Genomic DNA, 25,778 nt, shown 5'->3' on the forward strand with positions numbered 1-25,778 from the left:
GTTGAGGCGGGCCTCCTGCTGAATCCCTCCCTGGCCTGATTGTCCGGATTGTCAGGGTATGGGGTGGGGTCCGGCAGGTGGGCCGCTGCCTCGAGCATCTGCAGACGCTGCTCTTGCCGCCGTCTCTGGATTCTGTTCGCATTGCGTATCCCCAGCAACACGAGGGCAACATCTGTGTCCAACATCCCTGCCATAACGATCAATATGTAGGGGCTCGTTTAGCACACTGGGCTAAATCTCTGGCTTTTAAAACAGACCAAGACAGGCCAGCAGCACGGTTCAATTCCCGTACCAGCCTCCCCGAACAGGCGCTGGAATGTGGCGACTAGGGGCTTTTCACAGTAACTTCATTGAAGCCTACTCGTGACAATAAGCAATTTTCATTTCATTGAGAGAGCATGTTAAGACTGCCAAACAGCAAGGGCTCCCACTCCGCGACCCTCCATTCTCACATTGACACCCCCCCCCCCCCAACCACCCTACTCGGAATGCCCTCCCCACGTATCCCAGGCCCCTCCCCATTACACTTCCTCACTCTCGGGCCGTGGTCATGTCGCTGGAGCTGCGTCTCGTCCCCTCAGTGTACGGATGTTGGTTGCTCCGTGTGGTGTTGCCTCCCGCAGTGTTCAGGCATCAGGGTCTGATTGGGATGCTAGTTAATGACTCCAACATGCTACATGGCCCGGCCACCCACGGGATATTCTTGGGTTGTGTGAAGTGCTCACTTCACCATGATTGCCAATTCCCTCGAGGCTGTAGCCAGCGGCCTCGGCAGTTGGCGGGGGTTAGGAGTGTTCAGGGACTGACGGGCAGGGACATGGGTTGCCCTGGAACGGATGCACACGATCCTGGGTTTGGCATGGAGGTGCAGCGACCGTTTAACCCCGCCCCCAGCACCCTCCCCACCCTCCCATGGCAGCCTGCCCTTGCGGAGGGTCCCCCACCCCCAGCCGAGGTTTCCCCTTCCCCCACCGAGCACAGGGACAGCAAGCCCGGCACCCCCGGGCTCTGCCTGTGAGTGAAGATGGCTACTCACCTCCTCCGCTCCCCCCAGAAGCCCTTCCGCCAGGTTCAGGTCTGTTAAAAGGAGTACTAATCGATGCCAGCGTGACCACTTGCTGGGGAGGCCGCTGGATTACAGGAGGCCGCTGGATGACGGGAGGCCGCTTGACGGCGGGAGGCCGCTGGATGAAGGGAGGCCGCTGGATAATATCAATTTGAACCCCAATCACTCACCCTAAACCTTTATCCTCAATCCTCCACCACCCCCACAATCCCATGACCACCTTCCCAATGTCTACTATGTTCGCGACCTGACCTGACCACCCTCCTGACACCCTGACTTGCCTCAGCACAACAACCTCCCCCAATTACACTAACTCCTAACTCCCAACTGGGACTGCCCCTAACTGGTGACGGTGGCACAGTGGTTAGCACTACTGCCTCACAGCTCCGTGTTCAATTCCGGCCTTGGGTGACTATGTGGAGTTTGCACTTTCTCCCGGTGTCTCCGTGGGTTTTGTCCGGGTGATCTCGTTTCTTCCCACAGTCCAAAGACATGCAGGTTAGGTGGATGGCCATGATAAATGCCCTTAGTGTCCAAAAAGGTTGGAGGGATTATTTGGTTACGGGGATAGGGTGGAAGTGGGGGCTGAAGTGGGTCGGTGCAGACTCGATGGGCCGAATGGCTCTTCTGCACTGTATGTTCATGTTAAGTGTTGACACCGGGACTGAATTGGTGATGTTCTACGACAGCAATATATGTAGCGCCGTTCTGAGAGCAATTCATCAAGCGTTACGGGGCTAGCACCAGCACCACGTGGAAACACGATCGATTCCAATGAAAAATGGTGTCCGATTTGCCGGGGTTGCGCATGGCACTGAGAGTTTGAAGCAGAGTGGGAATTTGGTTGCAGAGCGGGAAGCGGTGCTCTTTGCTTTTCTTCTTTGATTTGTAACTATTGCATATTCAGGCAGGGCTCCTGCCCTCCTGTAGCTGAGGCTCCAGAGAGAGAGTGATTGGTAAATTGTGGGCAATGTCGGTAATTCTTGCAGCTTTCATTAATTATAGTTCGAAATAAGTTGTGGGTTTATAGAACATAGAACATAGAACATAGAAATACATAAGCACAGAACAGGCCCTTCGGCCCCGATGTTGTGTCGAGCAATGATCACCCTACTTAAACCCACGTAACCCGTATTCCCGAAACCCACCAATCCCCCATTAACCTTACACTACGGGCAATTTAGCATGCCAATCCACCTAACCCGCACATCTTTGGACTGTGGGATGGAAACCGGAGCACCCGTAGGAAACCCACGCACACACGGGGGAGGACGTGCAGACTCCACACAGACAGTGACCCAGCCGGGATCGAACCTGGACCCTGGAGCTGTGAAGCATTGATGCTAACCACCATGCTACCGTGAGGCCCCTGAGATTTATAATCTGTAAGGATTCTAATTGGATTTCATCAAATATCAAGCCATCTTCCAAAGCTTAATTTAAAAGAGTAAGTCATGGCAGGGGAGCTCAAAGGCTTGGTTGCTCATCTTACTCCCTGTGGGAAGCCATGAACATTTCCAATGCCCGGAACCAGCATGTGTGCAGGACGTGTCTCCAGCTACAGCTCCTGGAACCCAGGTTTCGGAGCTGGAGCGGTGGCTGGGGACACTGTGGGCAATCCGTGAGGAGGAGAGGTGTTGTGGATAGCACGAAATAGAGAGGTGGTCACACCGCAGGATCAGACTACGCAGGCAGGAAAGGAATGGAATGACCACCAGACAGAGAGAGAGGGAGCGAGGCAGGTAGTGGAGGAATCTCCTGTGGCCATTCCCTACAGAAAATATATACCATTTTGGATACTGTTGTGGGGAATGATCTCTCTGGGGAAAAACAGCAAGCCAGATTTGTTGCACCAAGATTGGTTCTGCTACAGTGGGGAGGAATGAAAAGTGTGGGAATGCAATACTTATTGGGGATTCAATTATAAGGGGAATAGGCAGGTGTTTCTGTGGCCACAAACGAGACTCCAGGATGGTATGTTGCCTCGCTAGTGCTCGGGTCAAGGATGTTTAGAAGGTGATGGTGTTTGCAAGTGGGTCGGCCGCATCGTGAGGCGCTCCTGCTGGTGGCCACTATTTGCAGCGCTTTCGGACGTTTCCCCGATTCTTAGCGCTCCCCCTCGATTATTGTCAGATTTTGGGGGCGTCCCGGGCATCCAGCGGGGCCGGTTTGAAAACCAGCGAGGAACCCCGCGCGGGTGTCGGGCCCAGCGCACGCAGAGATCGGAGCAGCGGGTGCAGAGCTAAACGGAGGTCGAGGCGGCAGGCCCGAAGCCAGGGCACGATGTAGGTGAGATGTGGTTCCCGCCTAGAATGTTGTAAGAAGACTGAAGTCCGGTCCCAGGGAAATTCTGGAGGAATACGAAAACGAAGAGAAAGAAGTTTAAAGAAACTTGGTGAAGATTTTTTTTCTTTTTTTTTGAAGAAGAACTTTTTATTTTTCTATATAAAAAAGAATTGAAGAAGGAAAGAAATGTGGAAAAAAAAGAAAAATAAGACGTTGTTAAAGGATGCCAAAAGCAACTTCGAGGAAGGGAGGGAAACATGGGCTCGCCATTGAATGAGAGGACCAGCAAAAGTGCTGACAAGATGGCGGATGCCGGACTGCATGGTGGGGCCACAGTACTTTACGGTGATCGAGGTGCTGGCGGTGGAGCTGGAAAAGCAGTTTGTGAGGCACATGGAGGCTTTGAGGAAGGAATGGCGGTCACATGGAAGTCATTGGTGGAGGGAGGCAATCGCCCGGTGAGGGTGGCTGTGGCAAAGACATCGGCCGAGGTGAGAGAGCAGGCCTAGAAAATGAAGGAAGTGGAGGAAGACGTGTCGCAGCACAGCGACCAGTTGACAGACGAGCTGCGGAGGGTGGTGGAGGTCAACAGAGGACTCTGAGCAAAGCTTGAGGACTTGGAGAACCGCTCAAGGCGGCACAATCTGAGAATTGGGGGCTTGCCCGAAGGGACAGAAGGCCCAAGGCCAACAGAGTACTTAGCTAAAAAGTTGGAGGAGTTGATGGGGGAGGGTGAGAATCCCTCCCGTTACGAGCTGGACCCGAGCTCATCGGTCATTAGGAGGCCGAAGCCTAAAGTGAATGAGCCGCCAAGAGCAGTAATGATCTGCTTCCATAAATACTGCATGAGGATAAGGTGTTAAAGTTGGGCGAAGCAGAAGCACGAGGTGCAGTGGGATGGTTCATGGGAGGTTCGCATCTACCAGAACTTGACGGTGGTGTTGGCAAAAAAAAGACGAGCGGTTGTTCAGGCGAGTGAAGGCGGGGGCACTGTACAAAAAGCGGGTGCAATTTGGTATGGTACCCGGCGAGCCTGAGGATAACATGATGATGCCCAATACCATTTTATTTCGAGACAGCGGAGGCAGCTGAGGCGTTCGTGAGGGCATAAGGCTTGGGACAGACGTGAGGAGCGGAGCTGGAAGAGAGACTGTGGATTGTGATTGGGGAGCTGGAAATGTATAAATGCTATAACTTTCTTTTCACTGACGTATGTAATTTACTTCTCTCACATTGTTACAGAGTTCAAGTTATTGGTTGGGTTGATTGGCATTCTGTGTTGCGATGGTTATATCTATTTAGGTGAACCCATATGGGTTGGATTTTTGTATTGTTTTTTCTTTCTCTGGGACTGGGGTGGGAGGGGACGGTATAACTTGGCGGGGGGAGCCACCCGCGCTAGCTAACTAAAGTCAGCTAGTGAACGGAGGTGAGGTGAGAGGAGGGCTGCGGGCAGTGGAGGCTGGTTAGCAGGTTTCAATGGGCCTACGAGGCGAGCGAGGGAGGGGGGAAGGGACTGATGCTGGGAGATGTTTTTTCGAGCGGAAATGTAGGGGAAGTGTTCGGGAGGGGAGAAGGGGTTCGATGTTAATAATGGGTAGGGGCAGGTCAGGCTCATGGAGCAGGGCTCGGTGGTATGATGGTGGAGGATAAGAAGGGTAGGGGAATGAGAGACCCCCAGTTAAGGTAGTCACGTGGAACGTGAGGGGGTTAGGAGGTGCGGTCAAGAGGTCAAGGATGCTTGCGCTTCTTAAAAGTTTGAAAGCCGATGAAGCAATGCTGCAGGAGACTCACTTGAGGTGAAGGACCAGGTGAGACTGAAAAAGGGCTGGGTTAGTCAGGTGTTTAACTCTGGATTTCACGGAAGGGCTCGAGGGGTAGCAGTACTAGTACAGCAAAAGGGTACGCTTCAAGATTGGGAAGGTGGTGGCAGATCAGGGGGTAGATGTGTGATCGTGACAGGGGCGCTGGTGTGGAGGTTAGTGGCGCTGTTAAGTGTATACGGTCCCAATTGGGACTATGTGGGATTCGCAAAGAAGGTGTTTGGGGCCATCCCCGACTTGGACACACACGAATTGATAGTGCGGGGGGCTGGAACTTGGTGCAGGAGCCACGGTTGGACAGGTCACGGCCGCGCTCCCTGGTACCATCGGGGGGGGGGGGGGGGGGGGTGCGGTGCGAAGGCATTGGCTGGGCTAATGGTGGAAATGGTAAGGTTGAGCCGTTGGAGGTTTCTGCACCTGAGGGAACGGGACTACTCGTTTTTCTCAGCAGTCCATCAGTATACACTCGCTGATCGGCTTTTTCGTGGTGGGAAGGCTTTGCTGGCTTATGTTAAGGGGTCAGAATACTTTGCAATTGCAGTGTCAGATCATGCTCCGCGTTGGGTGGATATGGTGCTAGAGAAGTGGGTAGCGCAGAGGCCGGGGTATGAATTAGATGTGGGACATTTGGGAGACCAAGGGTTCTGTGACAAAATTGAAAAGGTAATTAAGGAATATGTTTCAACTGTACGGGTGAGGTGTCAAAGGCAGGAAGGCTATAAAGGCGGTGGTGAGGGATGAGGTGATTTCGTTTAAGGCCAAGGTGGTCAAAGAGGAGAGGTTGGAGCGGCAGAGGGTAATAGATGAGATGTTGGAGGTAGATTGGACTTATCCAGAAGATGGGGACGCAGCAAAGCTGGAAAAGAGGCAGGAACTACAGGCGACCTTTGACCGACTAACTACCAGGAAGGCGGTGCGCCAGCTGAGATGAGCAAGGGGTGCAGTTTATGAACACCAAGATAAGGCAAGTATGTATGTATGGAGGGAGGCAGCGGTAAGGAAAATTGTTCAGGTGAGGTATAGGGCAGGGCTGTTTGTGGTAGCTCCGGATCTGATTAACAAGGTTTTTGAGGAATTTCATGAGAGGTCGTACAGGTCAGAGCCAGCTGGGGGAGAACAGGAGATGCAGGAATTTCTAGATGGGTTGGAGTACCCGAGGTTAGAGGAGGGGGACAGGGCTACATTAGAAGGAGTGATAGTGTAGCAGGAGATAAAATATGCGATTGGGAGGATGCAGTCAGGGATGGTGGCAAGGCCGAATGGGTTGCCTGTGAAATATTATAAAAAATTCAAGGATAACCTGGCACCCCTGATGGTGGGGATGTTTGAAGAGGCGATAGGGAAGCGGGTGTTGTCACAAACTTTGGGGCAGGCATTGATTTCCCTGTTGCTACAAAAAGATAAGGATCTGACGGAGTGTGGGTCGTATAGGCCCATATCGCTTCTGAATGTGGACGCAAAACTATTGGCGAACGTACTGGCTGGTCTCCCGAAGGTGATAGGTGAATATCAGACAGGGTTCGTGGGAAGGAGGCAACTTTTTTCAAACGTTAGAAGGGTATTGAACATCGCTATGGCACCGGCAGAGGGGAGGAAACAGAGGTGGTTGTGGTATTGGACGCTGATAAGGCGTTTGACCAGGTAGAATGGGGGTACTTGATGGCAGTTCTGGAGTGGGTTGGGATTGGACCAAGATTTGTGAACTTGGTAAAGCTACGATATAAGGAACCGAGGGCGAGTGTCCGCACAAACAACATCAGCTCAAGATACTTTTCACTCCGCGTGGGACTAGGCAGGGATGTCCTATGTGCCCCCTGTTGTTTGCACTCGCGATTGAGCCGTTGGCCATCGCCTTCAGAAGTTCGGGGTATGGAAAGGAATAGTGTGTGGGGGGGGGGGGGGATAGAGCACAGGGTGCCCTTACATGCCGATGACTTGCTGTTATACGTGTCAGAACCGGTGTGTCGATAGGGTGAATATTTGAGCTGCTTCGAGTGTTTGGGTCTTTCTCGGGGTATAAACTAAATCTAGACAAGAGTTAGTATTTTGTGGTCTCGGCCGGCGCTGAGGGCAGGGGTGGTGGGGGGCTGCCATTCCGTAGGGCAGGGACTCACTTTAGGTACCTGGGGGTGCAGGTTGCCAGGGAGTGGTGGGTGGGGCGCCGCAGGTACAACATCACTAGTTTGGTGGGGAGAGTGAAAGCCGTCCTGGCGAGGTGGGATGGTCTCCCTCTGCCACTGACGGGTCGGGTGCAGGCAGTTAAAATGAACATGTTGCCGCGATTTCTATTTATTTTTCAATGCCTGCCGATTTTACTGCCAAAGGCTTTTTTCAGAGAGATTGAGGGAAGGATTACGTCGTTCATATGGAGTGGGAAGGTGGACAGAGTTAGAAAGGTTCTGCTACAGAGGGGAAGTCAGGCAGAGGTTTTTGGTCTTCTGAACCTGATTTATTACTATTGGGTGGCGAATGTGGAGAAGGTACGGAGCTGGGTCAGAAAGGTTGCTTCCCAGTGGGACAGAATGGGGGATAGTTTGTGCAGGGGGTCGGGATTGAAAGCACTAGCACTAGCACCTGATAGCCCCGGGGAAATACTCAGGGAGTCTGGTAATAATAGCTTCATTGAGAATTTGGAGACAGTTTCGCCAACATTTCGGGCTGGGGGCAGGGTCAAGCGAAATGCCGTTTCGGGGGAACCATAGATTTGAGACAGGGAGGTGGGATGGAAATTTTCGGAAATGGGAGGAGAAGATGATTAAGACACTAAAAGATTTGTTTCTTAGGGGTCGGTTTGCATTATTGAAGGACATATGGGCTGGAGCGGGGGAAATACATGCAGGTTCGAGATTTTTCCAGAAGGGAGATACAGAGCTTCCCGGTGGTAACGGCCTCCACATTGCTGGAGGAGGTGCTGACGACAGGGGGACTGGAGAAGGGGTTAGTGTCAGCGGTTTACGGAGCTATTTTGGAAGAGAAGAAGGCATCACTGGAAGGGATCAAAGCAAAGTGGGAGGAAGAGTTGGGATGGGATATGGAGGAGGGGTTCTGGTGTGAGGTGCTACACGTCGCGCGAGGTTGGGGCTGATACAGCTGAAGGTCGTATACAGAGCACACCTCACGAGGGCGAGGATGAGCCGAATCTTTGAAGGAGTAGAAGATGTGTGTGAACGTTGGGGGGGGGGGGGGGCACATAATCACGTTCATATGATTTGGTCCTGTCCAAAGCTAGAGGATTACTGGAAGAAGGTTTTTAGGGTAATATATAAAGTGGTGCACATGAAACTGGACTCGGGCCCCCGGGAGGCAATAGTTGGAGTGTCGGACCAGCCAGGGTTGGAAACGGGTGCGGAGGCAGATGTTGTAGCCTTCACCTCATTGATCGCCCGAAGGCGGATCCTAATAGGTTGGAGAGCAGCCTCTCCACCCTGTGCCCTGGTGTGGCGGGGGTGCCTGTTGGAATACTTGACTCTTGAGAAGGTTAAGTTTGAACTGAGGGGACGGATGGAGGGGTTCTACAATTCATGGGCATTATCCATTATGCACTTTCAAGAACTGGATAACTGGGGCGTGTTGGTGGGAGGGTTGAGGGGGGCGGGGGTTGTGTGTGTTAATGGCGACAATGGGTGAGCCCTAATTCCTTTTTGTCATTTGGTTGTGTGAACATGCGGGCAAATGTTTGGGGTTTGGTGGGAGGACGGGATCGTTGTTATTGTTATGGGGATTGACATACCTGTTACTGATTATTGTTTATTATTGGCGTGTATATATTTGGGAGAAAATGTGAAAACGGAGGAGAATAAAAATATATTTTTAAAAAAGGATGCCTTGGAGAGGTTCCAGGACATTCTGGAAGGGGGCGGGTGAACAGCCAGTGGTCGTACCAATCACACCAATCAATACCAATGACATAGGTAAAAAAGCAGAATATCGGGAGTCAGGAAGAAAGTTGAGAAGTCGGACCTCAAAGGTTGTGATCTCAGGATTACTACCGCTGCCACGTGCTAGTCAGAGTTGAGATGACAGGATGTATCGGATAATTAAGTGGCTGAAGAGATGGTTTCAGGGGGAGGGTTTCAGATTCCTGGGGCACTGGGACCTGGAAAACCGGAAGGATTAAACCTAGGCAGGACCGGGATTGATGTCCATGGTGGGGGTACTAGCTAGAATGGTTGGGGAGGGTTTAAACTAATATGGCAGGGGGTTGGGAGCCTATGTAAGGAATCAGGAGCAAGAGAAGGGGGAATCAGGAGCAAGAGAAAAAGACAGAAAAGATAATCAAAAAGTGATAGGCAGAGAAATCAAAGGTCTGTACCAGATAATAACACTGTAAAATATAGTAGGTACGGGACAAGGAAAATTAAAAGGACTAGCCTTAAGATATCAGAAAGCGTGGCACATTCAAAATGAAATGGATAAATTAGTTGTGCAGATAGATGTAAAGAGATGTGAGATTGTTAGGGTTACGGTGACATGGCTCCATGTTGACCAAGGATGGGAAATAAACATTGAGGGCTATTTAGTTTTAAAAAGGACAGACGGAAAGGAAAAGGTGGCGGAGTTGCATTGTTGATTAAACAGGATGTTGATACAATATTGATTTTGTATTCGTGCAGATGATGTGGAATCTGTCTGGGTCAAGTTAAGAAAATTCAAGGGACAAAAAACATTCGTTGGGGTAGTATACAAACCACCAAACTCAGTGGTAATGTTGGGAATAGCATTAGACAGGAAATCAGAGATCGTGTGATAAAGGAACATCGATGATTATGGGTGACTTTAATCGACAGATAGATTGGGTGACACAAATTATTTTTCATAGAATTTACAGTGCAGAAGGAGGCCATTCAGCCCATCGGCTCTTGGAAAGAGCACCCTACCCAAGGTCAACAACTCCACCCTATCCCCATAATCCAGTAACGCCACCTAACACTAAGGGCAATTTTGGACACAGGGCAATTTATCCTGGCCAATCCACCTAACCTGCACATCTTTGGACTGTGGGAGGAAACCGGAGCACCCGGAGGAAACCCACGCACACACGGGGAGGATGTGCAGACTCCGCACAGACAGTGACCCAAGCCGGAATTGAACCTGGAACCCTGGAGCTGTGAAGCGATTGTGCTATCCACAATGCTACCGTGCTGTCCCACAGTCACAGCACATAAGACCATAAGAGATAGGAGCAGAATTAGACCAATTGGCCAATCTAGTCTGCTCCGCCATTCAATCATGGCTGATACTTTTCTCATACCCATTCTCCTGTATTCGCCCCATACCCTTGATCCTCTTATTAATCAAGAAACGATCTATTTCTGTCTTAAAGACACTCAATGATTTATCCTCCACAGCTTTCTACGGCAAAGTATTCCAAAGATTCAGCAGCCTCTGGTTGAAGAAATTCCCCCTCTTCTCTGTTTTAAAGGATAGTCCCTTTAGTCTGAGATTGTGTCCTCTCGTTCTAGTTTTTCCTACAAGTGGAACATCCTCCCCACGTCCACTCTATCCGGGCCTTGCAGTATCCTGTAACTTTCAGTAAGATCCCCCCTCATCCTTCTAAACTCCAATGAATAAAGACCCAGAGGTCTGAACCATTCCTCAATGGAGGAGGAACTTCTGGAGTATATATGGGTGGGTTTTCCTGGACTAGCATATTGAGGAACCAAGAAGGGAACAGGCCAACAAATAAATGGCTGAGGGGGCAGTACGGTGACGCAGTGGGTTAGCACTGTTGCCACACGGCGCCAGGTTCCCAGGTTCGATCCAAGCTCTGGGTCACTGTCCGTGTGGAGTTTGCACATTCTCCTCGTGTTTAAGTGGGTTTCACCCCACAATCCAAAGATGTGCAGGGTAGGTGGATTGGCCACTCTAAATTGCCCCTGAATTGCAAAAAAATGAATTGGGTATTCTAAATTTAAAAAAAAAAGAAATGGCTGAGGAACTAAATTTGAACTTTGCTTCTGTCTTCACCAGAGAGACATGAATAATGCACCGGAAGTTCTGAGAAACAGGTTTTACTGAGGCGCTGAAGGAAATTAGTATTAGTAAAGAAATGGCTTTGGGGAAATTAATGTGTTTGAATGCACACAAATCTCCAGCGCCTGATAATCTTCATCCCAGAGTACTTAAGGAAGCGAGAAATAGTAAATCCATTGGTTGTCATTTTCCAAAGTTCTTTGGACCCTGGGATGTTCCGACAGATTGGAGGGTAGCACTGTGGAAGCAGGGGGGCTGCAGAAGGACTTGGACAGACCAGGAGAGTGGGCAAAGATGGAGCAGATGGAATACAATGTGGAAAAGTGTGAGGTTATGCACTTTGGAAGGAGAAATGGAGGCACAGACTATATTCTAAGTGTGGAAATGATTTGGAAATCAGAAGGACAAAGGGACTTGGGAGTCCATGTTCACGATTCTCTTAAGGTTAACGTGCAGGTTCAGTCGGCAGTTAGGAAGGCAAATGCAATGTTAGCATTCATGCGGCGAGGGCTAGAATACACGACTAGGGATGTACTTCTGAGGCTATATAAAGCTCTGGTCAGACCCCATTGGAATATTGTGAGCAATTTTGGGCCCCGTGTCTGAGAAAGGATGTGCTGGCCTTAGAAAGGGTCCAGAAGAGGTTAACAGGAATGGTCCCTGAAATGAAAAAATGTTGGAATTAGAATTTACAGTGCAGAAAGAGGCCATTCGGCCCATCGTGTCTGCACCGGTCCTTACAAAGAGCACCCTACTGAAGCCTACGTATCTACCCTATCCCCGTAAACCAGCAACACCCACTTAATATTTTGTGGACACGAAGGGCAATTTAGCATGGCCAATCTACCTAACCCGCAAATCTTTAGGCTGTGGGAGGAAACCGGAGCAGCTGGAGGAATTCCTCGCAGACAGAGGGTGACTCCGCTACAGACAGTGACCCAGCCGGATATCGATCCTGGCACCCTGGAGCTGTGAAGCAACTGTGATAACCACTGTGCTACAGTGCTGCCCCGCATAAAACACTGGTAAGGCCACAGCTGGCGTATTGTGTACTGTTCTGGTCACCACATTACAAGAAGGACATTATTGCTCTGGAGAGAGTGCAGAAGAGGTTTACAAGAAAGTTGCTAGGTCTGGAAAAGTGTAGCTACGAGGAGAGTTTGGATAGGTTAGGGTTATTTTCATTGGAACAATGAACGCTGAGGGGTGACGTTATTGAGGTGTAAAAGATTATGAGGGAAAGAGACGGAGAGGACAGGATGAAATTGTTCCCCTGGTAGAGAATTCCAGAACCAGTGGGCGTAGATTCAAGATAGATAGATAGAACTGTACAGCACAGAACAGGCCCTTCGGCCCTCAATGTTGTGCCGAGCCATGATCACCCTACTCAAACCCACGTATCCACCCTATACCCGTAACCCAACAACCCCCCCCTTAACCTTACTTTTATTAGGACACTACGGGCAATTTAGCATGGCCAATCCACCTAACCCGCACATCTTTGGACTGTGGGAGGAAACCGGAGCACCCGGAGGAAACCCACGCACACAGGGGGAGGACGTGCAGACTCCACACAGACAGTGACCCAGCCGGGAATCGAACCTGGACCTGTGAAGCATTTATGCTAACCACCATGCTACCCTGCTGCCCCCATAAGATAAGAGGCAATAGGTGTAGAGGGGACATGTTTTTACGCAGAGGGTAGTGGGAGTCTGGAATTCGCTTCCCGAGTTGGTGGTGGAGGCAGAGACCCTAAACGCTTTCAAAACGTACCTGCATCTGCACCATAAGTGCTATCAGCCAGAGGGCTGTGGACCAAGTGCAGGAAGGTGGGATTAGAAAGGACCCCTGGGTGCCCTCGGGCAGGCATCGACAAGATGGGCTGAATAGCCTCCTTCTGTGCTATAACTTTTCTATAATTCAATGCTACATAGGATACAAGAGAAGAGAGTTGATGCTGGAACTGTATACAACACTGGTGAGGCCACAGTTGGAGTAATGCACGCAGTTCTGGTCACCACATTACAAGAATTCAGAGGCGATTTTCCAAGAAGGCCTATGGTGTGTTGGCCTTTATTGGTAGAGGGATTGAGTTCCGGAGCCATGAGGTCATGTTGCAGCTGTACAAAACTCTAGTACGGCCGCATTTGGAGTATTGCGTACAGTTCTGGTCGCCTCATTATAGGAAGGACGTGGAAGCTTTGGAACGGGTGCAGAGGAGATTTACCAGGATGTGGCCTGGTATGGAGGGAAAATCTTATGAGGAAAGGCTGATGGACCTGAAGTTGTTCTCGTTAGAGAGAAGAAGGTTAAGAGGTGACTTAATAGAGGCATACAAAATGATCAGAGGGTTAGATAGGGTGGACAGTGAGAGCCTTCTCCCGCGGATGGAGGTGGCTAGCACGAGGGGACATAGCCTTAAATTGAGGGGTAATAGATATAGGACAGACGTCAGAGGTAGGTTTTTTACGCAAAGAGTGGTGAGGCCGTGGAATGCCCTACCTGCAACAGTAGTGAACTCGCCAACATTGAGGGCATTTAAAAGTTTATTGGATAAGCATATGGATGATAATGGCATAGTGTAGGTTAGATGGCCTTTAGTTTTTGACTTCCCATGTCGGTGCAACATCGTGGGCCGAAGGGCCTGTACTGCGCTGTATCGTTCTATGTTCTATGTTCTATGTTCTATGCTGCCTGGATTGGGAGGTGCTATTCGTAAAAGGTGGATAGACTGGGACTGTTTCCTTGGAGCAGCGAAGGCTGAGAGGCGACCTGATTGAGGTGGATAAGATAATGAGGGGCATAGATAGGGTGGATAGGATGGCACGTTTTCCATTAGTGGAGGGGTCAATAACGTAGATTTAAGGGAAGAGGTTTAAGGTTAAGACAGCATGTGAGAAAAAAAATCATCCAGAAGGTGGTGGTGGGGGGGGGGGGGGGGGAACTGATTGCCTGAATGGTGGTGAAGTCATAAACTCTCCTAACATTTTAGAAATACTTATATATTCACTTGCGCTGCCGTAATCTCCAGGGCCACAGGAAGTGCATGAAAATGGGATGAGGCTCAGAGGATAATTTTGGTAAGAGTGCAGACATGATGGGCGAACTGATCTCCTCTGTGCCATAAATCTTTCTCCATTTCCTAAAAGGTCTAAATCTCTCTGTTCGAGGCCTGTGCAGGGATATGGGGAGAAGATGTGGGAGTGGCGGGGTGTGGGGGACTGGCAGTATGTGAAGAGCCAGCATGAACACGATGGGCCAAACGGTGTCTCCTCTTCTCTAATAATTGTCTATGAGACAAAAATGACTCTCCGAGGTAAATGGAGAAGTGGCACCAGCTGCAGAAAGCTGAAAGAAAGTTTAAAAAGAAGTACCTCTTCCTCCGCCACCCCAGCTCTGAATTCCCATCTGTCCCAATTTCCCGAATTCACACTAGGTAAGATTCACATTCTCTGCAGAGGCATAACAGCAAACTGTCTTTTTCATACATTTTGTGACACACACTTTACAAGCGACCTTTGACTATCTGTTCTGCTTTTTATCGCTGAATCTGTTCCAATCGGAGCATCTCAGTTCCAAAATCAACATAAAGTTGACACATTTGTGAAACTCGCATCTCAATCACACAACATCAGATGAGAGTGACTTATTAGTTTAAACAGATGACTGTGAACGTGTTAGAAATGGTGGGCACAGTATTTACCTATCACAATTATTTCAACAGTGTTGCTGGGCTGCGACTGTACCATTCTTCCTGTAACAGATCCTGAGTCCTGGCAAGTGTAAGAGCCTCTGTCTCCATCAGAGATCTGATCGATGCGTAGCCAATTCAATTTCCGAGTTTCACGTATTCTGGTCACTGACTTACTGTTCTTGAAGAAAAGGAAGGGGCCACTGTTAATTTTCCCCAGACTGGTACATGTTAAAGTCGCTGCCTCTCCTTTTATGTAGACACCAGAATGTTGGTCCAGAGAGATTCTTGGAGTCACCGGATGATCTGAAAGAAAGGATATAAACTTAATTAAACATTGTGAAAAGGATACTTATAATAAATCGATGTTTTATTGTCACAAGTATTCTTACATTAACACTACAATGACGTTACTGTGAAAAGCCCCTAGTCGCCACATTCCGGCGTACACAGAGGGAGAATTGAGAATGTCCAAATTACCTAACAGCGCGTCTTTTGGGGCTTGTGGGAGGAAACCGGAGCACCCAGAGGAAACCCACGCAGTCACGGGGAGAATGTGCAGACTCCACACAGACAGTGACCCAAGCTTCGAATCGAACCTGGGACCCTGGAGCTGAGAATCAACAGTGCTAATCACTGTGCCTCTGCCGTACTGCTTCACATCTGCCTCCCAAGAGAATGAGGAGGTAGATATGGAACTCGGGGAGAGAGACAGTGAGGTTCTTGAGTAAATTGTCTTAGGGAGGGACAAAGTATTGGAGGTATTGGCGGATTTAAAAGTGGACAAATCTCCAGGTGTGGATGAATTGTGTCCCAGGATGTTGTGGCAGTTGAGGGGGAGATTGCTGGGACTTTGGTCCAACTTTTTAATTCCTCTCTAGCCTCGGGGAGGTGCCAGTGGATTGGAGAACAGCTAATGTGGTCCCACTATTTAAGAAAGGCTGTAGGGATAAGACAGGGAACTACAGACCAGTGAGTCTCACATCAGTGGGAGGGAAACTATTGGAGAATATTCTGAAGGAGAGAATCTGTTTCCACTTGGAGTGGCGCGGTTTGATCAGGAATAGTCAGCATGGCTTTGTCAGAGGGAGGTCATGCCTAACAAGTTTGATTGAAATTTTTGAGGAGATGACCAGGTGTGTAGATGCAGGTAGTGCATCTGTAGTTTATATCGATTTCAGCAAAGCCTTTGAAAAGGTCCAACATGGGAGACTTATGAAGAAAGCAAATGTACATGGGATACAGGGTAACTTGATAATGTGGATTCAAAATTGGCTCAGCTGTAGTAGAGAGACAGGCGATGACAGACAGCTGTTTTAGTGACTGGAAGCCAGTGACCAGTGACGTACCACAGGGATCTGTGCTGGATCCCTTATTATTCGTAATTTATATATACAACATAGATGACTATGTGGGGATAGGATCAGTAAGTTTGCGGATGATACATAGATTGGCCGGGTGGTTAACAGTGAGGTTGAGTGTCTTGGGTTACAGGAAGATATAGACGGGATGGTCAAGTGGGAAGAAAAGTGACAAATAGAATTTAAAACTGAAAAGTGTGAGGTGATACACTTTGGAAGGAGTAATTTGAGAAGGAAGTATTCAGTGAATGACCTGACACTGGGAAGTTCCGTGTTGGCGTGTTTGTCCATAGACATCTGAAGGGAGAAGGGCAGGTTAAGAGAGTGCCGCAAAAGGCAGATGGGACACTTGTCTTTCTCAATCGAGACATTGATTACAAAACCAGGGAGGTCATGTTGGAGCTTTGTAGAACTTTGGTGAGGCCATAGCTGGAGTACTGTGTGCAGTTCTGGTCACCACATTATAGGAAGGATGTGATTGCACTGGAGGGGGTGCAGAGGAGATTCACCAGAATGTTGCCTGGGATGGAACATTTCAGTTATGAAGAGAGGTTGGATAGGCTTGCGTTGTGTTTGCTGGAGCAGTGAAGACTGAGGGGCGACCTGATCGAGATTATGAGTGGCAAGTACAGAGTGGATAGGGAGCAGCTGTTCCCTTAGTTGAAGGGTCAGTTACGAACTGACACAAGTTCAAAGTGAGGGGCAGGAGATTTAGAGGAGTTTGAGGAAAAACGTTTTTCCCCAGAGGATGGCGACGGTCTGGAATGCACTGCCTGGGAGGGTGGTAGAGGCGGGTTGCCTCACATCATTTAAAAAGTACCTGGATGAGCATTTGGCAAGTCATAACAATCAAGGCTATGGGCCAAATGCTGGCAATTGGGGTCAGGTACGCAGGTCAGGTGCCGAATCGATGGGCTGAAGGGCCTTCTCTGTGCTGTATTATTCTGTGAAGGTTGATGTAGTTTATGAAGGTGAATATGACCGTGTTAACATTATGCTAGTGCTCTCTATACACACGTGGCTCACACAGTAGCAGGACTTCTGGTGGCGACACGTAGGTGGAGGTCGCACATTGGTGGCTCCTGCTCGAGCTTTCGCTTTTTTGTCCCTTTTCATCCAGATTTGAGGGAAGTTTTATGTGAACGGTCTCCAGTAACATCATGGTAATCAGAGGCTGTCGAAAACTCAACGGAGGAGCACAGGACGGAAAGGAACGAGCGCTAGTCCGGCTGAGAGCTCAGGTTTGCTGCAGATTTCTGTGGAGGGCAGCACGGTAACCCAGTGGTTAGCACTGCTGCCTAACGTTGCCGAGGACCCGGGGTCAATCCCAGCCCCGGGTCACTGTCTGTGTGGAGTTTGCACATTCTCCCCGTGTTTGCGTGGGTTTCACCCCCACAACCCAAAAATATGTGCAGGGTAGGTGGATTGGCCACGCTAAATTGCCCATCAATTGGAAAGAAAAAATTGGGTACTCTAAATTAATAAAAAAGTAAAAGAAATAATTCTCTGGGAGGAATGGTGGAGGGAGCAAGCTCGCCGGGGGTGGGGCTGCAACCATTACGGTGGGCACGCTGGCCGGTGTGGTGGTGGAGTTTGACTGGCAGTTTGGTCAACTTTTTGAGCAGCAAGGGAAGGAGATGATGGTAACGCTCAAACAGTTGGTGGGCGATATGGTGGGGCTGATAAAGGAACGGAAGAGGTCGATGGCACTGCGGGAGCAAGGAGGGTTGTTGAACGGGTGGGGGAGGCATTGTCATATCACAATGACCAGCTCGCCTCAATGGGAGAGGAGCTGCTGAGTGTGGAGGAGAGCAATAAAGGGCTGAGAGCCAAGGTGGAAGGGCTGGAGAACAGGTCGAGGCGGCAGAATCTGCGGATCGTGGGACTGCCTTAGGGGTCTGTGCTGGGACCACAACTTTTCACGATATACATTAATGATCTAGAAGAAGGAACTGAGTGCACGGTTGCTAAGTTTACAGATGATACAAAGATCTGTAATCGGACAGGTAGTATTGAGAAAGCAGGCGGGCTGCAGAAGGACTTGGACAGGCTGGGAGAGTCGACAATTAAGGGGCTGATGGAATACAACATGGAAAAGTGTGAGGTTATGCACTTTGGAAGGAGGAATGGAGGCACAGACTATTTTCTAAATGGGGAAATGCTTAGGAAATCAGAAGCACAAAGGGACTTGTGGGCTGGTTTAGCTCACTGGGCTAAATCGCTGGCTTTTAAAGGAGACCAAGCAGGCCAGCAGCATGGTTCGATTCCCGTACCAGCCTCCCCGAACAGACGCCGGAATGTGGCAACTACGGGCTTTTTACAGTAACTTCATTGAAGCCTACTCGTGACAATAAGCGATTTTCATTTATATTTCATTTCATTTCACTTGGGAATCTTTGTTCACAATTCTCTTAAAGTTAACATTCAGGTTTAGTCGGCAGTTAAGAAGGCAAATGCAATGTTACCATTCATGTCGAGAACGTTAGAATACAAGAGCAGGGATGCGCTTCTGAGGCTGTATAATGCTCTGGTCAGACCCCATTTCGAGTACTGTGAGCAGTTTTGGGCCGCATATCTAAGGAAGGATGTGCTGACCTTGGAGAGGGTCCAGAGGAGGTTCACAGGAATAATCCCTGGAATGAAGAGCTTGTCATATAAGGAACGGTTGATGAATCTGTGACTGTACTCGTTGGAGTTTAGAAGGACGAGGGGAGGGAACCATATTGAAACTTACAGGATACTGCGTGGCCTGGATAGAGTGGATGTGGAGAAGATGTTCCCACTAGTAGGAGAAACTCGAACCAGAGGACACAATCTCAGACTGAAGGGACGATCCTTTAAAACAGAGAGGAGGAGGATTTTTTCAGCCAGAGAATGGTGAATCTGTTGGACTCTTTGCCGCAGAAGGCGGTGGAGGCCAATTCACTGAGTATCTTTCAACAGAGTGAGATAGGGTCTTGTTTGATAAGGGGATCAGGGTTTATGGGGGGAATGCAGGAGAATGGGGATGAGAAAAATATCATTCATGATTGAATGGCGGAGCAGACTCGATAGGCCAACTGGCTTAATTCTATGTCTTATGGTCCTTTGATTTAAGACAAAGGGTGGTGAGAGACCCCCATTCCAACTGGTAACGTGGATCGTGTGGGGGTTGGGTGGACTGGTGAAATGGGAGAGAGTTTTCTCGCATTTGAAGAGCCTGAGAGCCGGTGTGCTGCTGTTGCAGGAGACATCTGAGGGTGAAGGACCAGGTTAGGCTTCGGAAGCGTTAGATGAGTCAGATGTTCCACTCGGGCTTTGCTAACAGGTTTGATTCAAACACTAGCTTTCGGAGCATTGCTCTTTCCTCAAGAATGAGGCGCAGTGCTCCGAATGCTATTGATTTGAACTAAACCTGTTCGACTTAAACCTGGTGTTGTAAGACATCTTACTGTGCCCTCCCCAGTCCAACGCCGGCATCTCCACATCTTTGATAATAGGCCCCAGGAGTTAGTGGTACTGGTAGGTAAGAGGGTGAAGCTTCAGATGGAGAAGGTGGTGGTAGATCAGGGGAACAGATACGTTATAATGAGAGGTGCTTTGGAGGCGAGGTTGGTGGTGTTGGTTAGCGTGTACGCCCGAAATTGGGATGATGGGTTTATGAAGAGAATGCCATCCCCAATCTGGACACGCATCGATTAATTTTAATTGGGGATTTATAGACAGTGTTGCTTCCGAAGATGGATCGATCGAAGTCGCACTCGTTGACCCCTTCAGGAGGGGTGGACGAGGGGCCTGACACAGTTTATGAGGGAGATATGAAGGAGGGGAATAGACAGGCGGTTCTGTGGACGCAATCCAGACTCCAGGATGGTATGTTGCCTCCCTGGTGCAAGGGTCAACGATGTCTCGGGGCGGCTGCAGGACATTCTGGGACCAGCTGTCATGGTACACATAGGCACCATCGATTTAATGAAAAAACGGGATGAGGTCCTCCAAGCTGAATTCAGGGAGTCAGGAGTTAAAGTAAAAAGTAGGACCTCAAAGGTAGTAATCTCAGGATTGCTACCAGTGCCACGAGCTAGTCAGATTAGGAATGTCAAATTAGATAGGATGAATGCGTGGCTCGAGAGACGGTGCAAGTTTCAAATTCCTGTGGCATTGGAACCAGTTTTGGCGGAGGTGGGACCAGTACAAACTGGACGGTCTGCACCTGGGCAGGACTGGAACCGATGTTTGCTAGAGCTGTTGGGGAGGCTTTAAACTAATGTGGCAGGGGTTGGGATCCGATGTAGGAAGTCGGAGGGAAGTAAAACGGGGCCAGAAACAAAAAGCAGTAAGGGGGAAAATGTAAGGCAGAGAAGCCATCGTCAAAAATCAAAAAAGGGCCACAGTACAGGGTACAATGACTGAGGAGAGTGTGAAAAGGGAGGTGGCCAATGCAGGATTGAGGGTGTTGTACCTAAATGCGCGCAGTATACGGAACAAGGTAAATGAGCTTGTTGCGCACATTGAAATTGGCCGGTACGATGTTGTGGGCGTCACAAAGACGTGACTGCAAGGGGATCAGGGCTGGGATCTAAATATCCAAGGATATGTGTCCTATTGAAAGGATAAGTAGATGGGCAAAGGGGGCCGGGTTGCATTGTTAGTAAGGAATGAAGTTACATCGATAGCAAGGAGCGATATAGGATCGGAAGACATAGAGTCTCTGTGGGTAGAGGTGAGGAATCGCAAAGGTAAAAAGACTCTGATGGGAGATATGTACAGGCCCCCTAGCAGTAGTCAGGATGTGGGGCAGAAAATAAATCAGGAGACAGAAAAGGCATGTCAAAAGGCAATATTACAATAATCATGGGGGACTTCAATATATGCAGGTGGACTGGGAAAATCAGGTTGGTAGTGGATCCCAAGACATGGAATTTGTGCAATGTATAAAAGATGGCTTTTTGGAGCAGATTGTGACAGAGCCTACTAGGGAACAGGCAATTCTGGATTTGGTGATGTGTAATGAGGCAGACTTGATTAGAGAAATTAAGGTAAAGGAACCCTGAGGGAGAAGTGACCACAACATGATAGAATTTATCCTGCAGTTTGAGAGGAAGACACTGCAATCAGATGTAACTGGTAAGTAGTTTTTCTTTTCATTGTCTAATTTATTTATTTTTATTTTGAAATTGTAGTTGTATAAGTTTACCTAAGGTTTAAGACATGGCAAGAGATCCCAGGCCCGTGTCATGCTCCTCATGTGCGATGTGGGAGCTCAGGGACACGTCCACTGTGTCTGGTTCTTTCACGTGCAGGAAGTGTGTTCAGTTGCAGCTCCTGTTAGACCGCTTGACGGCTCTGGGGCTGCGAATGGACTCACTTTGGAGCATCCGCGATGCTGAGGAGGTCGAGGATAGCACGTTTAGCGAGTTGGTCACACCGCAGGTGAACGTTCCTGAGGGAGATAGCAAAATGGGTGACCAAAAGACAGAGCAAGAATAGGAAGGCAGTGCAGGTGTCCCCTGCGGTCATCTCCCTGCAAAACAGATATACCGCTTTGGATACTGTTTACATAGAATTTACAGTGCCGAAGGAGGCCATTCAGGCCATCGAGTCTGCACGGGCTCTTGGAATGAGCACCTACCCAAGGTCAACACCTCCACCCTATCCCCATAACCCAGTAACCCCACCCAACACTAAGGAAAATTTTGGATACTAAGGGCAATTTGTCGTCGCCAATCCACCTAACCTGCACATCTTTGGACTGTGGGAGGAAAACGGAGCACCCGGAGGAAACCCACCCAGACACGGGGAGGATGTGCAGACTCTGCGCAGACAGTGACCCAAGCCGGAATCGAACCTGGGATCCTGCAGCTGTGAAGCAATTGTGCTATCCACAATGCTACCGTGCTGCCCCGTGCTGTTGGGGGAGATGGCTCACCAGGGGAAGCCAGCAGCAAGGTTCATGGCACCATGGCTGGCTCTGTTGCGCAGCAGGGCAGGAAGAAAAATGGCAGGGCTATAGTTGGGGACTCGATCATAAGGGGAATAGACAGGCGGTTCTGTGGATGCAATCGAGACTCCAGGATGGTATGTTGCCTCCCTGGTGCAAGGGTCAAGGATGTCTCGGAGCGGGTGCAGGACATTCTGGGGGGAGGGGGGAGGGTGAACAGCCATCTGTCGTAGTGCACAAAGGCGCCAACGATATAGGTAAAAAACGGAATGACTTCCCGCAAGCTTAATTCAGGGAGTTTGTAGTTAAACTAAAAAGTAGGACCTCAAAGGTAGTAATCTCAGGACTGCTACCAGTGCTACGAGCAAGTCAGAGTAGGAATGTCAGGATTGATAGGATGAATGCGTGGCTCAAGCGATGGAGGGAGAGATTCAAAATCCTGGGCATTGGGACCGGTTCTGGGGGAGGTGGGACCGGACGGTCTGCACCTGGGCAGGACTGGAACCGATGTCCTGGGGGTGGGGGGGAGGGGGTGGTGTTTGCCAGAGCTGTTGGGGAGGGTTTAAACTAATGTGGCAGGGGGATGGGAACCGATGCAGGAAGTTGGAAGGTAACAAAACAGGGACAGAAGCAAAAGGAAGTAAGGGAGAAAGTGCAAGAAGACATAGTCAAAAATCAAAACGGGCGACAGTACATAGTACAGTGACTGAGGGGAGCTCAGTGAATAGCCCCAGTAATACTAAAATGAATAAAACTAGAGACGTTAAGATTCAAACCGGAGGTTAAAAAAAACAGCATAAGTGTACTTTACCTGAATGCTCGCAGTATTCGGAATAAAGTAAATGAGTTGATGGAGCAAATCATCGTGAATGACTATGATTGCTGATTTGCCACCATTACTGAAACATGGTTAAAGGATGGTCACGACTGGGAGTTAAATATCCGAGGGTATCAAATTATTCGGAAGGACAAAGTGGATGGTAAGGGAGATGGTGTTGCTCTGTTATTTATGGATGACATTCAGGCAATAGTAAGGGATGACATCGGTGCTATGGAGGATAAGGTTGAATCCATTTAGGTGGAAATCAGGAATAGTAAGGCGAAAAAGTCACTGATAGAAGTAGTCTATCAGCCACCAAATAGCAACGTTATGGTGGGGCAGGCAATAAACAAAGAAATAACTAATACATGTAGAAATGGTACAGCAGTTATCATGGGGGATTTTAATCTACATGTCGATTGGTTTAACCAGGTCGGTCAAGGCAACCATGAGGAAGAGTTTATAGACTGTATCGGCGATAGTTTCCTAGAACAGTATGTAATGGAACCTACAAGGGAACCAGCGGTCCTAGATCTTGTCCTATGTAATGAGACAGGATTGATTCATGATCTCATAGTTCTGGATCCTCTCGGAATGAGCGCTCACAATATGGTGAATTTAAAATACAGATGGAATGTGAGGAAGTAAAATCAAATACTAATGTTTTGTGTTTAAACAAAGGAGATTACAATGGGATGAGAGAAGAACTAGCTAAGGTAGACTGGGAGCAAAGACTTTATGATGGAACAGTTGAGGAACAGTGGAGAACCTTACAAGATATTTTTCACAGTGCTCAGCAAAGGTTTATATCGACAAAAAGGAAGGACGGTAGAAAGAGGGAAAATCGACCATGGATATCTAAGAAAATAAGGGAGAGTATCAAATTGAAGGAAAAAGCATACAAAGTGGCAAAGATTGGTGGGAGACGAGAGGACTGGGAAATCTTTAGGGGGCAACAGAAAGGTATTAAAAAGTCTATAAAGAAGAGTAAAATAGATTATGAGAGTGAACTTGCTCAGAATATAAAAACAGACAGTAAAAGTTTTTACAAATATATAAAACAAAAAAGAGTGGCCAAGGTAAATATTGGTCCTTTAGACGATGAGAAGGGAGTTTTAATAATGGGAGATGAGGAAATGGCTGAGGAACTGAAGAGGTTTTTTGGGTCGGTCTTCACAGTGGAAGACACAAAAAACATGCCAGTGACTGATATAAATGAGGCTATGACAGGTGAGGACCTTGAGAGGATTTGTATCACTAAGCAGGTAGTGATGGGCAAGCTAAAGGTAGACAAGTCTCCTGGCCCTCATGGAATGCATCCCAGAGTGCTAAAAGAGATGGCTAGGGAAATTGCAGATGCACTAGTGATGATTTACCAAAATTCACTGGACTCTGGGGTGGTCCCGGTGGATTGGAAATTAGCAAACGTGACACCACTGTTTAAAAAAGGAGGTAGGCAGAAAGCAGGAAATTATAGGCCAGTGAGCTTAACTTTGGTAGTAGGGAAGATGCTGGAATCTATCATCAAGGAAGACATAGCCAGGTATCTGGATAGAAATTGTCCCATTGGGCAGACGCAGCATGGGTTCATAAAGGGCAGGTCATGCCTAACTAATATAGTGGAATTTTTTGAGGACATTACCGGTCCAGTAGATAACGGGGAGCCGATGGATGTGGTATATCTGGATTTCCAGAAAGCCTTTGACAAGGTGCCACACAAAAGGTTGCTGCATAAGATAAATATGCATGGCATTAAGGGTAAAGTAGTAGCATGGATAGAGGATTGGTTAATTAATAGAAAGCAAAGAGTGGGGATTGATGGGTGTTTCTCTGGTTGGCAATCAGTATCTAGTGGTGTCCCTCAGGGATCCGTGTTGGGCCCACAATTGTTCACAATCTACATAGATGATTTGGAGTTGGGGACCAAGGGCAATGTATCCAAGTCTGCTGATGACACCAAGATGAGTGGTAAAGCGAAAAGTGCAGAGGATACTGGAAGTCTGCAGAGGGATTTGGATAGGTTAAGTGAATGTGCTAGGGTCTGCCAGATGGAATACAATGTTGACAAATGTGAGGTTATCTATTTTGGTAGGAATAACAGCAAACGGGATTATTATTTAACCGATAAAATATTAAAGCATGCCGCTGTTCAGAGAGACTTGGGTGTGCTAGTGCATGAGTCACAGAAGGTAGGTTTACAGGTGCAACAGGTGATTAAGAAGGCAAATGGAATTTTGTCCTTCATTGCTAGAGGGATGGCGTTTAAGACTAGGGAGGTTATGTTGCAATTGTTTAAGGTGTTAATGAGGCCACACCTGGAGTATTGTGTTCAGTTTTGGTCTCCTTACTTGAGAAAGGCCGTACCGGCACTAGAGGGTGTGCAGATGAGATTCACTAGGTTAATTCCAGAGCTGCAGGGGTTGGATTATGAGGAGGGGGTGAGTAGACTGGGACTGTACTCGTTGCAATTTAGAAGGGTGAGGGGGATCTTATAGAAACATTTAAAATTATGAAGGGTATAGATAGGATAGATGCAGACAGGTTGTTTACACTGGCGGGTGAAAGCAGAACTAGGGGACATAGCTTCAAAATAAGGGGAAGTAGATTTAGGACTGTGTTTAGGAGGAACTTCTTCACCCATAGGGTTGTGAATCTATGGAATTCCTTGCCCAGTGAAGCAGTTGAGGCTCCTTATTTAAATGTTTTTAAGGTAAAGATAGATAGTTTTTTGAAGAATAAAGGGATTAAGGGTTATGGTGTTCGGGCCGGAAAGTGGAGCTGAGTCTACAAAAGATCAGCCATGATCTCATTGAATGGCGGAGCAGGCTCGAGGGGCCA

At 48.6% G+C, this 25,778-nt stretch overlaps 1 protein-coding gene across 1 annotated transcript in view; it reads right to left on the reverse strand.

Annotated features, from left to right (window-relative positions):
- The window catches only part of LOC119956251 (Fc receptor-like protein 5), a 108,655-nt gene that overhangs the window by 76,947 nt on the left and 5,930 nt on the right, over positions 1-25,778 (reverse strand). The window contains exon 3 of the mRNA XM_038783284.1: positions 14,852-15,145. Within this exon, the coding sequence (XP_038639212.1) occupies positions 14,852-15,145 (294 nt within the window). The remainder of the gene's footprint in view (positions 1-14,851; positions 15,146-25,778) is intronic.

This window comes from Scyliorhinus canicula, chromosome 22, assembly GCF_902713615.1.
Source record: "Scyliorhinus canicula chromosome 22, sScyCan1.1, whole genome shotgun sequence".
Taxonomy (NCBI): domain Eukaryota; kingdom Metazoa; phylum Chordata; class Chondrichthyes; order Carcharhiniformes; family Scyliorhinidae; genus Scyliorhinus; species Scyliorhinus canicula.